Genomic DNA, 17,924 nt, shown 5'->3' on the forward strand with positions numbered 1-17,924 from the left:
TATTAACCTCCTACGGCAGATTAAAAGAAGGAACCGACAAAATCGGGAGGAGCAGGGTTCTGACCTTTCACTTTCAATGAAGTACTGGTGTTTGCAGTGCCTGCTGCATTGCGAGCTTCACAAGTGTAGTCTCCACTGTCTTCCACACTGAGATTGCGCATTTCAATGACTGCCATGGACTCAACGAAGGACATTCTGTATTTTTCGCTGTCGTGGATTTCAGTTTCATCTTTGTACCAGATGACTTTGATTTCTGGAGAACCGCCTATTTTGCATTCATATCTAGTGGAATCATGCTGTTTCACAACTCTAGAGGAATCTAGCTTCTTAATAAACCGTGGTGGTTCTATGAAACCAAAGGACAAGAGTAAACAAGAGGATTCACTAAACTGCAGATTCATTAAAATGATGAAATCAGTGAAATATCTAACTGACAGCGTATTTTTTTGCATGGTGGGGGAAGAGTACAAACATCTACAGAATGTGAATTTACACTAGCCCGTGATATGTCTGGTAGCAGCATGACAAAAACAAACACATAGCATACATAACAAACAAAACCAGGGGAGTTTCTTTGTACGTCTTTGCCAGTGATCTGTGTAATATGTAGAATGATTTCCCGAGTTCCTTGCAAAGATTTGGACATATTTATTTTGCAGGAAGATTATTGTTTACTAAATTGCCATATATATAACTTACAAGAACATTTAGATATAAGAATTACCCTCAGCTACAATTCAGTAATTTATATATCATGTACCCAGACTTTCAAACAGCTACTGCACACAAAATATTAACTGGATTCACTGAAATATTCAACTCTTACTGTGGGTGACAGCGTCTTAAAATGCCAAATTTACATCAGAAATTTGCTCTTTGGAAGTTCCATACTAGATTTCAGCTGATTTGTGACTTTGACCGTGACAGAAATTTATATTGAATTCTGTCCATGTTATATGTATGGAAGAGAATTATATATTATATATATATATTTGCTATATTGTTTAGTGTATAGATCCCTGGTGTGTATGTATATGCTGTGTAGCTTAGTCCTAGCGTATATATATATATGGCTAAAGTCTGTTCCCTGATTGACCTTTTGGGCAAAAGTGTATGAATAAAGTGTTTATATATAAAGTCTGTGTTTAAGCTTTTTACATTTACCAATGTTTAGCACATGTGGCATGTAAATACCTTGCAACACTGGCTACAATAGTGCCATGTGAACATGTGTTCTCACTTTCATGTGACATTGTGAATAAGAAGCAGGCAGCATTATCTCCCTTAACTGTAAACAAACTTGTTTGTCTTAGTTATTGGCCAAACAAGACGTAGGACTGAGTGGACTTGTAGGCTCTGAAGTTTTACATTGTTTTGTTTTTGAGTTCAGTTATGTGAAAAAAATAATTCTACATTTGTAAGGTGGACTTTCACAATGAAGAGATAGCACTACATTATTCCTAAGACATGAACTGAAAAATACTATTTATTTTGTTTATCTTTTTTTACAGTGTAAATATTTGTAATAAAAATAATATAAAGTGAGCACTGCACACTCTGTATTCTGTGTTGTAATTGGAATCAATATATTTGAAAACATAGAAAAACATCCAAAATATTTATAATAAATTTAAATTGGTATTCTATTATTGTTTAACAGTGCCTTAAAACTGCAATTAATCAGGTCTATTTTTTAAAAACCAAGTTAATTTCTTATGTGTTAATCACTTGAGTTAACTGCAATTAATTAAGAGCCCTAACAAATAAACACATGTTAATACTATCTACAATTATCTTTAAGGGAAAAAAAGCACACACTTTTAAGAGACTTATCCTACACTCATTCTGTTTAAGGATCAATGGGAATTACAGAGCCATAACAACTGTTATAAACACAAAGGCCCTGCCCACATGAAGGAAACTGCAATGGTGAAAATCCCTAATGTACCGGTATAGTTTACACCAGCGTAGATTATTCTGATCATAAAATATAGAGATACATAGGTTGAAGAATCCACATACTATACTATGACCAGAGTGCTGGTGGAGAAAAAATGTGCGTGTCCCTAGCTACTGTCAGTTGCTCAAATGTTCATATTCTAATAGACTCTCGGTGTGGGAGAGGAGAATTTGCCTTTAGGAGGTAGAAGGATTTTGCTCAGCCATCGCGTCAGGGATCAAGATGCAATATGATTCAGTCATAAAATAACCATAAAGGTGAAAATTACTGCTGTCAAAATCCTGGACAATGTGTTTGCTCTACCTCATCTCATTGGGAAAACAAAAGGATCTCATTTTAAGTCGATTGAATGCTTTCAGTTTTGTACCGTTTCAAAGATAGAAGAAGAAGCTCGGCGTTGTTCTGTTTCTTTAACACGGTAAAACGCTTGGAAAGAAGACAACAAAGCATTGCATTTCTTAAATACCTTTCACATTTAGCTGGGCTGCGCAAGAATCCTTTCCAGCATTGTTGCTCGCAGAACAAGTGTATAGTCCAGAGTCTCCTTTGCCTACTTTTAGAACCGTCAAGCTGGCTGTATTTTCCACCAGGGTGATCTTGTAGTTGCCCCCAGGACGGATATCTCTGTTATCTTTTGCCCAAGTGACTTTTAGTGGAGCCGATCCGGTGACGTGGCATTTAAAGGAACCACTTGCTCCAAGAGTCACCTCAATAGGTTCAGGTTTCACATCAAAGACAGGAGGTCTCAGACGCTCTAAAATGGAAAGAAACAACATAACTCTCACAGCTGCTGCTTCACCGCCACGGAGTTGGATCGTTGGCATTACGCAACATCGCAGGGTCTTCTGTTTGTTTAAAGCCAATGGCCAGAACAAGATTTAGCAGCTACCAACCTGTGAGAAGGAGCTTGGCACTGGAAGAAGCAGTCCCAAGAGCATTGTGAGCTGAGCACGAGTATTGGCCGCAATGAGTCATGTCTGTCTGCAAGATCTGAAGAGTTGCTACGTTATTTAAGAACGTTGTTTGCACGTTATCATCATCGTGTAATAGCACCCCATCCTTGTGCCATGACACCTGAATAGGTTCCGAGCCATTTATGCGACAATCAAAGGTAACGGGAGAACCAACAGTCTCCTGAATGTCTTTTAGTTTTCTTGCAAAGGTCGGTGGAAACTTACGGTCTGCAAGAAAATAAGTAGGAAATAAGGCCTCCTGCCAACCTGGAGACAATTTGCATTTACGATAAGCTTGTTACTATAAAGAGTCATTACGGAAATATCTGAAATGAACCCATCACCTTTAACAGTGAGCAGAGCTGTGGAAGAAGCAAAGCCAACACTGTTTTCTGCTTTGCAGACGTATTCTCCAAGGTCACTGCTCTCCACCCGGCTGAAAACTAGCGTGGCCACATTATTTTTGAAGTACATTTTATAAGTAGGAGTCGATTTTAGTTTTGTATCTTCCTTGTACCAGGAGACTTTGATTTCCGGGGTCCCAGCAATTTGGCACTGAAAAGATGCGGGCTTCCCGATTGTCACCTCTACACGTTCCAAGTGTGTAACAAAATAAGGCGGTTCTAAAGCACAAATGATCGCAATCAGCATCACAGAAAAGAGAGCAAATCTTATAATGACCATTATTAATACAAGAGTGATTATGGAATCTGAGATAGCAACACACCTAGGATTGATATTTGGCCCTGGCAAATATCTGCTCCAGCATCATTGGCAACCTCGCATGTGTATTCCCCTTCATCATCTTTTGTACTGTTAGGAATTTCCAGTATGCCCGATTTTTCGGTAGTTGTTATACTACATCTCTGGGATTGTGTTATGTGGAAGCCATTCTTTTTCCATGTTACCAAAATAGGAGGAGTTCCTTTGTATGTGCTTTCCAGAAGTATGGATTTCCCTTGCTCTACACTGAAATCGCTTAATTTCTTCACAAAGGTTGCTGGCTCTACAAAATGGAAGGAAAAAGTCAAATAGAAGAGGGGGGAAATATTCACAAATGTTTGCGCGCACACACACACACATTAATAAGAATAAGAACAATAGCAGCAATCGAGACAGACCTTTTACAAAAAGATGAGTGGTACAAGACGCACTGCCAGCATCATTAGTGACTCGACAGGTGTAATCTCCGCTGTGGAATGGTTCTACTTCATACAATTCCAGTTCTGCAACGGTATCCTCCAAAGAGATGTTGCAGGTACTATCTGACACAAGTTCCCTGATGCCTCTAAACCAGTTAACTTTGAACGGAGCCGTTCCTTTTATGAGACTTGTGAATGTTACACTCATCCCAGGTAGAACTTCCACGGGATCGGGTGTCTTCGCAAATGAGGGTGGTTCTAGATATACATAAAGAAGTTAAGACACAGAAACAAATTAGTATGACCGTTACGTCTGAAGATGAAAACCAAATCAGAGTTTGGCTGAAGATTTATAGGCGGCCTGGAAGAAAATTGCGAAGGAAGAAATAGCAGCAAATGGAGGAAGCATTTTGCCTGCGGCACCTGGGCCATCTTTTACTGACCTTGTACGGTGAAAAAGGCACTGCATTCATCAGATCCAGCGGCATTTGCCGCGGCACAGGTGTAAGGTCCGGTATCTGATGAGTCCAGTGCGTTCAGTTTCAAACCACAGACGTCGTCTGAAAATGAGACTTCATATTTGTCTCCACTAACAATCTCATTTCCATCTTGGAACCAGGCGACTGAAATGGGCGGTGAGCCCGAAACTTTGCACTCCAGCAGCGCTGAGGAACCCAGCACCCCGCATGTTTCCTTTAACTTCCTTGTGAAAAAAGGAGGGACAATGCGATCTGCGAAGGAAAAGGCGACAAAACCACGGGTTGGCGGGTTGGTTGGTTGGTTTTTAATTAAAAAGGGAAAGATCTGTTAAAAGAGAAGACAGCACTAAATGACAACTAAGGTAGTAGCCAGCTAACCTGAAACATCAACCGAGGATGTACAGCTACTTTCACCAACTTCGTTTTTCACTTCAAATGTATACAGCCCCCTGTCTCCCGCGTCCGCAGAAAGAACTTTCAGTGCAGCTACTTTGTTGGAAAAGGTGATTTGATATTTGCGGCCGCTCTGTAGTTCTCTTCCATCCTTAAACCACTTTGTAATGAGTTCTGGTGTTCCACCCACTGTGCACTCTAATGTAAAAGAATTCCCAGCCGTAACTGACATCGGTTCTGGCTTCTCTAAAATTACTGCTGGTTCTGAAAGAAGAGAAAGCCGTCTAATCGGTTAAATCTCATGGTAAAGTCGAGAGAACAGAACAGGAAAATATTTAGTAAATAATCAAGAAAGAAACGTATATCATGAATATAAGAGAAAGGCAATAGATTAATAAATTCTTAACTCTAACAAGGAAGTTAAATCTACAAGAAAACAATGATCAGCAATTTATGTTAATACATACAGGTCTGGTTTCCGGGAATACCAATTGCACACAGTTTGGGGAAATAAAAATAGTACTAAAAGCATACTTTTTCACAAGCATGCACGAAGAAACCTAGACATATGCTATCTTCTCTCAATGCAGTATTATATTTGCACTCCTTCTTAAAGAGAATTAAAATTAAAGCACAACTGCCATTCTGCAAAAATTGTTTAAGTAGCTTTTAAAAGATCTAATATGCAATACACTACCAAAGCAATTAACTGCTAAACCCAATGCTACCACAGCACACCGCCCCAGCTGTGCAAATTTAGATAGAGATAGATTTGTTCTCATCCTTCCAAAAGTGAAGGAAAAGCTGCACATCTTGCATAGCAAAACTGCGACTCCATGAAAAGAAATTTAGTAGAGATTTGATGGATATTATGGGATGTCACATTTTTATCTCTCTAAAGATATAAAACCTGTTCTGTTTTTACAACCTTAATTCATAGTTCACAGCAGATGCCACTGTTTACATCATCAATCATCATCACAAATCTTAAAGCAACTTTTAGTCTGACTTGAACCATATGAAATGAATTTCTTGCTTTTGTGTTTCAACTGGAGTCTCGATCCCATCCTGGTTGCCCACGACAGCAAGAATGAGGGACAGAGAGGATGCGATTGGTGGAAAAGGCAAAAGAGTAAAGTTATTGACATTAATATAGGTAAAAAGAAACAAGTGTTAAATGTTTCAAATCCCTGCTGTGTTTTAAATGCAAGACTGGGGTCAAGAAGAGCACACCATAGGCATAATATAAAAGATAAAATAACGTGGAGCGTAGGTACTCAATCCATTTTTATGAATAATGTAGTCTTTACTATTACTTTAACATATGACACACGTCATATTACAGCAGGGGAAAGAGGAGAGAAAAACAAATGCTAAAGAAAGAGAAAGATATGCAATGAAGTAGACAATGTGTTTGCTCTAGGCGTGATAAGAGCTAGATTATGATAAATAATTAACAAAATATGTTCTAAGCATATTATATAATATGCTAGGAATGCCTGTTAAGGGTATCGACTTGCACAGACATATGGTTAATCAGAATTATGTATGCAATATAAGCAAGAATAGATCCAAAAGGATAATATGCAAAAAGTAATAAAATAATATAAAATAAAATAAAAACAGATTATGTGACTCTTGCATTAGTGGCTAAAGAATTTTCAGCTGGTTTTAAAAAAATGCTGACGTTGTCCTGGAAAAATCTGTCACACTTCAGTGAGCAAATATTGCCGGTGCGGTCCTGAAATTGTTAAATTGGCAGGAAAATTAATGGCTTATTGTCGAGATCTAGCTACTCATAACATGCACAGCGTCGGGTTATTATTCGCCATGAATACGTATTGAAAGCAGCAAGATTTGTATAAAACCATTCGAAAAACGAAATGTAGAATTCTGCAGGAAATATTAGTACGGCATTCTAATTAGTAGAAAGGAATAGACATATTGTGCTCAATTCTCTTCTGAGATACATAAGTCCCTGAGTATCTAAAGGAGAAATAGCTGCCGTTATCTCATTGTGTGTGCTGTACTGAATTTAATATTGTTCACACACAATTATATATGGCCTAAAAATAAGATTGATTGTGAGAAGTATTTGATTAGCTATGGAAGGCGCATATTGACAACTTACATGCTGATAAAAAAGCTAACACTACAGATAGGCAAAACATGAAATTAACTAACCTTTAATAACAACGGAAGAAGTACACAATACACTTCCTGCTTCATTGGACACTTTGCAGGTATATAAGCCAGCATCAGCCTGCCCTGCGCCCTTAATTTGCAGAAGTATGGTGTTGTTCAGGAAAGATATTTCACAATTAGGACTCTGATAGATCTCTTGATTGTTTTTATACCAAGCAACTGTCAGAGGCCGAGAACCAGAAACACGGCCCTCAAGTTTAAGGGTGTTCCCTTCCGTTTCTTCTACCGTTTCAGATAGTTTCTTTGTAAAACTAGGTGGAATTTTTCTTTCTGCAAGAAATGAACATACTCCTTAAATTGTAAAAATAAATTTTAAAATAAAAAATTAAATAAAAGTCTTTTCAAGAAATACTTTTATGACGATATGTTGTTTAAAAAACTGTTTAGATTTTAAAACGGGCTCTATTGTTTATAAAACGTACACAGAGGACACCACTCTTAGAACACCAAAACACCACACAGTGTAAATGGATGTGAAGTTTCACTAGTTAAGAAAAATGACCTTTTTTAAAGAAATCAGGACTTTTGGTATAAGCAACGAGAAACAAACCAGAATTTTGTATTAATCATTTCGGATGGCAAAGTCTGCAAAGTTGCAAAGAAAATAAGATTGAAGAAAACATCATGTCCACTCATCAATTCTCCCTACACTTTACTTCAAAAAACTTTCGGTCCCTCCTGATCAATGTTTTAAAATACACATTCCTAATCCACAGATGGAAAAGATGGTGTCAAATTTATATAGCAACAAGATGACTTATTTCTTTCAGATTTAAAGGAATTCAATGTGCACATCATACACCAGAATCAGGCAATACCTTTAATACTAAGCTGAGCTGCGCACGAGTCCTTTCCAACTTCATTGCTAGCATGGCACGTATACATTCCAGAGTCTGAATTGTCAGCACTCAGAATTGTCAAATGGGCTATGTTTTCTACATAACTGATCTGGTATTTTCCTCCAGTCCGTATCTCTTGTTTATTTTTGGCCCAAGTGATCTTAATTGGTTGTGTTCCAGATATGTGGCATTCGAAGTCAGCACTATCCCCAGCAAAAGCATCCACGGGCACAATTGGGATGTCAAACAATGGAGGATTCTTCCCTTCTACAGGGTGAAAGAAACAGAAAAACACGTATAGCTTTTAAGAGCTCCATTAGTTTAAAGCATATTGTTAAATAAATGTTGCACCTGTTTTTTAAAGTTGAGAATGGAAATGAAAAAAATGACCTGGTGACGTTAAAGGGAAATTATTTCATAACCAACCTGTAAGCACGAGCCTGGCAGTGGAAGAAGCAGTTCCGATAGCATTGGAAGCTGTACAAGTGTATTGCCCAGCAAGGCTTTTGTCAGTCTGCAAAAACTGGAGAGTTGCTACGTTATTTAAGAAGGAAGTTTGCACATTATAGCCATCGTGGATAGGTACGCCATCTTTAGACCAGGATACTTCAATAGGTTCTGAGCCAGTTATACCGCAATCAAATATAACTGGTAAACCAATAGTTTCATGAATGTCTCTCAAAGTTCGTGTGAATGAAGGAGGAAGTTTGCGCTCTGCAAGGAAAGAAGTATTGCACAATGAAAGTTTTGGGAAGTTATCCAGCTTTGGTGAATTCTCCAGTAAGCACTGATTAAGAGGACACTGTATTGTGGTATAGATTGGTCAGATTTACAGGATGATAATGTTAGATCCAGTCATTGTTTTCAACCAATTTGCCTAATATCAAACAGTAAAAGGCCCACAAAGAATCAAGGAGACTATTTGTTAGATCATTTCGCTTGGGGGTTGGAATCAAGAGAGAGCTCTGGACGACCGGTCAATCTGGTTTTAAAGTTTTGATTAATAGTCTCACATTTTCTACATTGGAAAGAGCTGGAAGAATGCCCTATTCTGAAGGGAAAGAATCAGAAGCCTGTATCCGTTAGAGAGAGCGCTGGTTAAAGCTGGTTAACTAAAGATTGGCATTGAGAATGACTTTCCAGCCAGACTTTCACAAGTGGAAGATAATCAATGCCTAGAGAGTTCTGGACAGGGGTGGTCTCTAGCTGGTCAGATAGAGGCACAGAGTGTCCCTAAGAACCTTTTAAATGTGTTAACATGAATTATTCACCTTGAACAGAAAGCAAAGCTGATGAAGAAGCTTCTCCAACACTGTTTTCTGCTTTGCAGATATACTCCCCACTATCACCGCTATCCACCTGGCCGAAAACCAAAGTGGCAACGTTGTTCTTAAAGTGCATTTTAGAGGTAGGAGTTGCTCTTAGTTTTGTATCGCCTTTGTACCATGATACAATAATTTCTGGTGTGCCAGCAACTTGGCATTGTAATGACGCAGAATCCCCAACTGTCACCTGAACAGGTTCCAAGCGTGTAACAAAATAAGGTGGTTCTAAAGAACAAAGACACATGATTAATTCCAAAATTTAAATATCACAATGACTAGTAGAATAAAAAGGACCTTTTGGGAATGAGGACACACCTAATACTGAGACGTCAGCTTGACAAAGATCTCTTCCAGAATCATTCTCAATGTGGCAAGTGTACTGTCCCTGATCTTCTATTTTACTACTGGGTGCTTCCAGTATGGCAGATGTTTCCGTGGTGATGATGCTGCATTTTTCAGAATGCACTACTTCGAATCCATTTTTCTTCCACAAGACTGCAATCGGAGGGGTACCAGAGTACGTGCATTCCAGGATTATTGGCTTTCCTTTCTCTACACTGAGATTATTCATTTTTTTCACAAATTTGGCTGGTTCTACAGTGAACATTATGAAGATAAAAGTTAAAAGTTGACACCAAGAGATTTTTTTAAAAGAAATGTATGTAATTGCAAGCCGGACAAACCTTTTACAAAGAGTTGTGTTGCGCAAGAAACTTTGCCAGCATCATTAATTACTAGACATGTGTAGTCTCCACTTTGGAGTGGCTGTACGTCAAACAGCTCCAGTTGTGCAACTGAATTTTCTAAGGAGATGTTGCATCTATGTCCCGGTACTAGCTCAACGCTACCTTTGAACCATTTAACATCCAGTGGAGGGGTGCCTTTTAGGATGCTGTTAAAAATTATATTTGCCCCAGATAAAACTTGCAGGGGATCAGGTTTCTTCACGAAAGAAGGAGCTTCTAAAGACACACATAAAAGAGAAGTGCACTTTGATGAAGAGTAAATATTCCCATACCAAACAAAGGTGATTAGACTCATATAAACAGACCCAAAAATGTAAGCAACCCACAAAGAAAGTAGTTTATATCTGGAAGCCTTGCCTTGTCCTAGATACTAACCTCTAACAGTCAAATATGCACTGCATTCATCGGATCCGGCTATATTATTAGCTGTGCATGAGTAAGTTCCCATATCAGATTCCTTTAGTACATTCACTTTCAAAGAGCAAGCATTGTCTGTAAGGGTTGTCTGATACTTGTCTCCACTGGTGAGCTCATATCCGTCATGGAACCAGGAAACAGAAATAGGTGGTGACCCATATACTTTACACTCCAGAACAACAGAGGAACCCAACAGACCATTGGTTTCTTTCAGTTTTCTTGTGAAAGAAGGCGGTATAATGCGATCTGTATAAGATAAAACACAGCTATAAATATTACAACAGTATAACTTAAAAGGGAGATGGTTTCTAGGCTTCTAGCAGAAACACCGCACTTTCCTCTGGCACACCTACGTTGGCTTGGGAGAATCCAAAACAGGCCTACAATTCAACCCACTGAGTCCTGAGGTACTGAGAGAAGATAAGAACGGGTTGAAGGCTACTCTCTTATGCTGTCGTTCACCCGCTCTGAGAGTCACCTCTCTCCTTTTATTTTTTCAATACTTCCTCATAAGGAGAAGAACAGTACTGCACCATCTGGGACATGCAGACTCAGTTGGTGAGACTGAGCCCAAGCAACAACCTCATCTTCGTGACGGGTGAAAAATGGTTCAACCAACTCCCTGCCTCCATGATCTCCACAACACTAGCGGGCCCAGGTGGGGTGCCTAAGATCACATTAGCCATGAGTCTTCCCAGAGTGGCAACAGCCTGACCTAACACCGAAGGAAGCAGCGTGTTCTGTAAGGCATTGTGATAAATAAATGGGGGGTCAGCTTCCTTTTATGGACACCCAGCTAGACAATTATCTATAAAATCCCTGTTAGTAGCTGTTCTCCCTTTACCTGTAAAGGGTTAACAAGTCCATAGGTAAAAGGAAGAGAGTGGGTACCTGACCAAAAGAGCCAATGGGAGGGCTAGAACTTTTTATAATTGGAAAGACTTCCCCTTTGTCTATCTGTGGTTGTTCTCTGGAGAGAGCAAGCTTTAAGCTAGGTATGAAAAATCATCAGCTCATACCTAGAACTTCTTATTTGAAACCCCAGATATGTAAGTAGATCAGGAAATGTTTATGAAACATGATTAGGTTTATTTCTTTTATTTTGTAAGGCTTGTGGGCTCCCCTGTGCTAACCCCAGGTGCTTTTGTTTTACTTGTAACCTTTAAACTGGACGCCAAGAAAGTTATTCTGATGCTTAATCTTTATAAGTGGTTCTTTTTAAATCTAGCAAAAAGCCTAAATTCCAAATGTGTTTTCTTCTTTTTTGTTTTCAATAAAATTTACCTTATTAAGAAAATAATTGATTTTTTTATGTACTAAGAGGTGTGCATAGGTTCTTTAATTAGCTGGTGGCAACAGCTGATTTCCTTTGTTTTCTTTATCAGTTCTTCCTGGGGTGAGAGAGGGGAAGGACTTGAGGGTACCCCACAGGGAGGAATTTCCAAGTGTGCCTTCCTGGGTCCCAAGGGGTTTTTTTTGCACTTGGGTGGTGGCAACATCTACCCATCCAAAGTCAGAGAGAAGCTGTGACCTTGGGAGTTTAATACAAGCCTGGAGTAGCCAGTATTAATTTTTAAAATCCTTGCGGGGCCCCCACCTTCTGCATTCCAAGTGCCAGAGTGGGGAATGATCAGCCTTTACGCCTTTTAAAGAAATTGTAAGAATCAAAGATAATTTACATATTAAATCAACTAACCTGAAACACGCACTGAAGCTGTGCACCTGCTCTGACCAACACTGTTTTTCACCTCAAAAGTATACTCCCCACTGTCTTCTACTACTGCATTCAGGATCTTAAGCCCAGACACTTTGTTGAAGAAGCTAATTTTGTATTTGTGATCAGTAGACAGCTCATTCCCATCCTTAAACCACCTAGTAGTAAGCTCCGGTGTGCCGTCCACTGTGCATTCTAGAGTACAAGAGTCTCCAGAGGTGACTTTCATTGCGCCGGGCTTCTCTACAATGACTGCAGGTTCTGAAATGAGATGTAAATCACAGCCATATTTGATGACAGGACAAGAGATGCAATCAGTTTGTTAAGTGAGGTTAAAATATCATTTTATATTATTTTGTTTCCTTGTTACCAACCTAAAATTGACAGAGTGGCAAAGCACTCCTGAACTCCAGCGTCATTTTTGATCTGACAGATGTATTTTCCAGCACTAGCTGGTTCCGCATTTCCAATCTGTAGAGTTGCAACGTTTTCTGAATAGGAAATCCAAAGATTTTCGCTTTCTCTAACGATTTCCCCTTTGTCTTTCAGCCACAGAACAGAAATGGGCTGGGCACCTTCTACTGTGGCCTGCAGCTCAACTGGGTCCCCAGCTACAGCAGTGAAATCACTGAGCTTCTTCACAAAAATTGGTGGTGCTGGTGAAGAGAAGATACGTCATGTTAAAAGCACAAGGCGAGTGCACGAGGAGTGTGACGAGATTGACACGATACTAGAAATATGTCTGATGTGTAAATCATTAAACAAACCTCTTAGCGTTATAGAGGAAATGCAAGTGTCACTTCCTACATCATTTACGGCCTTACAGTGATATTCGCCGACCTCTGAGTCACCCAGGCTAAGGATGTGAATACTAGCAAGGTAGTTCTCGGACATGATTTTGTACTTCTTGCTACTTTTAATTTCTCTTTTGTCCTTATACCAGGAGATTTGGAACGGAGGAGTGCCCCGAAGCTCACACTCAAGATGGACATCAGAACCTTTCAAAGTCTCAACTGGATGGGGTTTCTTGCTGAAAACAGGGGGTTCTATGAAAAGAAGAAGTTTGGGTTTCTGTTAATTCAGTTGGGGACATATCAGAGAAAAGAACATTTAAAAAGTAAACTTTATCACTCTGTTAGACTGATATGGAAGAGTAAAGACACAAGTCACAATAAGAGCCATGTCATAGAACCCTGGTAAAATCCATACCCTGCGTTCTCAGAAGGCAGCACTCGCCTATCTGACTGAAGAGAAGATTTATTAACCTCCTACGGCAGATTAAAAGAAGGAACCGACAAAATCGGGAGGAGCAGGGTTCTGACCTTTCACTTTCAATGAAGTACTGGTGTTTGCAGTGCCTGCTGCATTGCGAGCTTCACAAGTGTAGTCTCCACTGTCTTCCACACTGAGATTGCGCATTTCAATGACTGCCATGGACTCAACGAAGGACATTCTGTATTTTTCGCTGTCGTGGATTTCAGTTTCATCTTTGTACCAGATGACTTTGATTTCTGGAGAACCGCCTATTTTGCATTCATATCTAGTGGAATCATGCTGTTTCACAACTCTAGAGGAATCTAGCTTCTTAATAAACCGTGGTGGTTCTATGAAACCAAAGGACAAGAGTAAACAAGAGGATTCACTAAACTGCAGATTCATTAAAATGATGAAATCAGTGAAATATCTAACTGACAGCGTATTTTTTTGCATGGTGGGGGAAGAGTACAAACATCTACAGAATGTGAATTTACACTAGCCCGTGATATGTCTGGTAGCAGCATGACAAAAACAAACACATAGCATACATAACAAACAAAACCAGGGAAGTTTCTTTGTGCGTCTTTGCCAATGGTTTGTATATGTAGAATGATGTCCCAAGTTCCTTGGAGAGATTACTACATATTTATTTTACACAAAAATTATTGTTTATTGAATTGCCATATATGTAACTTACAATAGGTTATATATCATATAACCAGACTTTCAAACAGCTACCTCACGAAAAGTAGATATATATTGTCATGATTCACTGAAATATTCAACTCTTACTGTGGGTGACAGCGTCTTAAAATGCCAAATTTACAGCTGAAGTCTACTCTTTGGAAGTTCCATACTAGATTTCAGTTGATTTGTGACCTTGATCATGACTGAAATTTATATTGAATTCTGTCCACGTTATATGTACGGAAGGGAATTCTATATCCGCTTCTGCTATATTATTTAGTATATCGATACCTGGCGTGTATGTGTATGCTGTGTAGCTTAGTCCTAGCGTATATGTATATAGCCAACCTCGGTTTCTTGATCTTCCTTTCGGGCAAAAGTACATTAATTCTGTATAAAGCCTCTGTTTAAGCTTTTACATTTAGTTTATCTTATTTTACTTTTCTGCTATCGGTCTCTTTCTGCCGCTTTTGTACAAAACTGATTTGTAAGTAATGATTAACGCTATGAGGATAAGAAAATAAATGTGCAAGAGACTAGTGTTCGAAACAACTAAACTAACATATTATTAAGACAGGTATTTGCACTAAATGGCAATTGACCAAGATATGTATATATTATTAATTCTGATGCCATCCCTATATTGTTTAGGGAATTCAGCATGTATATCAAAGGCATATCTATTAATATAAATACATTTCAGCAATACATGTATTTAACCAATCTTTATTGCAAAATTTAGAGGGTGGTAATGTTTCTGTTCATGGTAGCTGTCTTAGCAAATGGAAATAAATAATGCGCTTTATCTGCAGAGTGTTTAACACTTGATGTAAAAGAAGAACATTATCAATATTAAGGACCTGAGTCAACAAAGGTCTAGCAAAGGTCAAGAATGTGAGTTTCACTGAATGCGCCTGTTTAAATTTAGACATTCTCTTGCGCTCCTGGTTGAACTGGGGCCTATATTTGCCACATAACAATACATTTTCCTGTATGATTGTTATTCATTCCTTGAAAATTATAAATCAAAATAATGTCATTGTGTGGTAGCTTTGATCACAGAGGAGTTTCGGTTACTCATTCTGCAACCAGATGTAAATTCACTAAAGTGCCTTCCAGATACACATTTTTAAGGCAGCAGATTAGAACTAATTACTTGTTAATAATATCTAAAATTATCTTTAAGGAAAAAAATACAACGTCCTTATGAAGACACACCAGAGTCTAAACTCATCCTGTCTAAGGATCAATGGGAAATACAGATCCAGAACATAAACCCAAAGGCCCTGCACACATGAAGGAAATCGCAGTGGTAAAAATCCCTAATGTACCGGTGTAGTTTACACCAGGGTAGATTAGTCCGATCATAAATGTAGAGATATGTAGCTTGAAGAAACCACATACTATACAGGTGAGCAGAGTGCTGGTGGGGAAAAAATGTTTCTACCCCAGGCTACTGTCAGCTGCTCAATTTTTCATATTGAGACTCTCGGTGTGGGAGAGGAGAATTTGCCTTTAGGCGGTAAAGGGATTTTGCTCAAGCCATGCGTCAGTGATCAAGATGCAATATAGTTCAATCCTAAAAAAATATCCAGGTGAAAATTAGGAAAACAAAGGATCTCATTTTAAGTCGATTGAATGCTTTCAGTTTTGTACCGTTTCAAAGATAGAAGAAGAAGCTCGGCGTTGTTCTGTTTCTTTAACACGGTAAAACGCTTGGAAAGAAGACAACAAAGCATTGCATTTCTTAAATACCTTTCACATTTAGCTGGGCTGCGCAAGAATCCTTTCCAGCATTGTTGCTCGCAGAACAAGTGTATAGTCCAGAGTCTCCTTTGCCTACTTTTAGAACCGTCAAGCTGGCTGTATTTTCCACCAGGGTGATCTTGTAGTTGCCCCCAGGACGGATATCTCTGTTATCTTTTGCCCAAGTGACTTTTAGTGGAGCCGATCCGGTGACGTGGCATTTAAAGGAACCACTTGCTCCAAGAGTCACCTCAATAGGTTCAGGTTTCACATCAAAGACAGGAGGTCTCAGACGCTCTAAAATGGAAAGAAACAACATAACTCTCACAGCTGCTGCTTCACCGCCACGGAGTTGGATCGTTTGGCATTACGCAACATCGCAGGGTCTTCTGTTTGTTTAAAGCCAATGGCCAGGACAAGATTTAGCAGCTACCAACCTGTGAGAAGGAGCTTGGCACTGGAAGAAGCAGTCCCAAGAGCATTGTGAGCTGAGCACGAGTATTGGCCGCAATGAGTCATGTCTGTCTGCAAGATCTGAAGAGTTGCTACGTTATTTAAGAACGTTGTTTGCACGTTATCATCATCGTGTAATAGCACCCCATCCTTGTGCCATGACACCTGAATAGGTTCCGAGCCATTTATGCGACAATCAAAGGTAACGGGAGAACCAACAGTCTCCTGAATGTCTTTTAGTTTTCTTGCAAAGGTCGGTGGAAACTTACGGTCTGCAAGAAAATAAGTAGGAAATAAGGCCTCCTGCCAACCTGGAGACAATTTGCATTTACGGTAAGCTTGTTACTATAAAGAGTCATTACGGAAATATCTGAAATGAACCCATCACCTTTAACAGTGAGCAGAGCTGTGGAAGAAGCAAAGCCAACACTGTTTTCTGCTTTGCAGACGTATTCTCCAAGGTCACTGCTCTCCACCTGGTTGAAAACTAGCGTGGCCACATTATTTTTGAAGTACATTTTATAAGCAGGGGTCGATCTTAATTTTGTATCTTCCTTGTACCAGGAGACTTTGATTTCCGGGGTCCCAGCAATTTGGCACTGAAAAGATGCGGACTCCCCGACTGTCACCTCTGCACGTTCCAAGTGTGTAACAAAATAAGGCGGTTCTAAAGCACAAATGATCGCAATCAGCATCACAGAAAAGAGAGCAAATCTTATAATGACCATTATTAATACAAGAGTGATTATGGAATCTGAGATAGCAACACACCTAGGATTGATATTTGGCCCTGGCAAATATCTGCTCCAGCATCATTGGCAACCTCGCATGTGTATTCCCCTTCATCATCTTTTGTACTGTTAGGAATTTCCAGTATGCCCGATTTTTCGGTAGTTGTTATACTACATCTCTGGGATTGTGTTATGTGGAAGCCATTCTTTTTCCATGTTACCAAAATAGGAGGAGTTCCTTTGTATGTGCTTTCCAGAAGTATGGATTTCCCTTGCTCTACACTGAAATCGCTTAATTTCTTCACAAAGGTTGCTGGCTCTACAAAATGGAAGGAAAAAGTCAAATAGAAGAGGGGGGAAATATTCACAAATGTTTGCGCGCACACACACACACATTAATAAGAATAAGAACAATAGCAGCAATCGAGACAGACCTTTTACAAAAAGATGAGTGGTACAAGACGCACTGCCAGCATCATTAGTGACTCGACAGGTGTAATCTCCGCTGTGGAATGGTTCTACTTCATACAATTCCAGTTCTGCAACGGTATCCTCCAAAGAGATGTTGCAGGTACTATCTGACACAAGTTCCCTGATGCCTCTAAACCAGTTAACTTTGAACGGAGCCGTTCCTTTTATGAGACTTGTGAATGTTACACTCATCCCAGGTAGAACTTCCACGGGATCGGGTGTCTTCGCAAATGAGGGTGGTTCTAGATATACATAAAGAAGTTAAGACACAGAAACAAATTAGTATGACCGTTACGTCTGAAGATGAAAACCAAATCAGAGTTTGGCTGAAGATTTATAGGCGGCCTGGAAGAAAATTGCGAAGGAAGAAATAGCAGCAAATGGAGGAAGCATTTTGCCTGCGGCA

At 39.3% G+C, this 17,924-nt stretch overlaps 1 protein-coding gene across 1 annotated transcript in view; it reads right to left on the bottom strand.

The window, feature by feature from the left end:
- TTN (titin) overlaps positions 1-17,924 on the bottom strand; it is a 311,927-nt gene that overhangs the window by 203,820 nt on the left and 90,183 nt on the right. The window contains exons 82-97 of the mRNA XM_043504858.1: positions 17,482-17,760; positions 17,088-17,366; positions 16,705-16,983; positions 16,301-16,588; positions 15,873-16,160; positions 13,496-13,777; positions 12,941-13,219; positions 12,548-12,829; positions 12,156-12,434; positions 10,418-10,705; positions 9,980-10,258; positions 9,612-9,890; positions 9,243-9,521; positions 8,398-8,685; positions 7,951-8,238; positions 7,112-7,402 (exon numbers count right to left, since the gene is read on the bottom strand). Of these exons, the coding sequence (XP_043360793.1) occupies positions 7,112-7,402; positions 7,951-8,238; positions 8,398-8,685; positions 9,243-9,521; positions 9,612-9,890; positions 9,980-10,258; positions 10,418-10,705; positions 12,156-12,434; positions 12,548-12,829; positions 12,941-13,219; positions 13,496-13,777; positions 15,873-16,160; positions 16,301-16,588; positions 16,705-16,983; positions 17,088-17,366; positions 17,482-17,760 (4,527 nt within the window). The remainder of the gene's footprint in view (positions 1-7,111; positions 7,403-7,950; positions 8,239-8,397; positions 8,686-9,242; positions 9,522-9,611; positions 9,891-9,979; positions 10,259-10,417; positions 10,706-12,155; positions 12,435-12,547; positions 12,830-12,940; positions 13,220-13,495; positions 13,778-15,872; positions 16,161-16,300; positions 16,589-16,704; positions 16,984-17,087; positions 17,367-17,481; positions 17,761-17,924) is intronic.

Source organism: Dermochelys coriacea, chromosome 11 (genome assembly GCF_009764565.3).
Source record: "Dermochelys coriacea isolate rDerCor1 chromosome 11, rDerCor1.pri.v4, whole genome shotgun sequence".
In the NCBI taxonomy this organism is placed as follows: Eukaryota; Metazoa; Chordata; order Testudines; family Dermochelyidae; genus Dermochelys; species Dermochelys coriacea.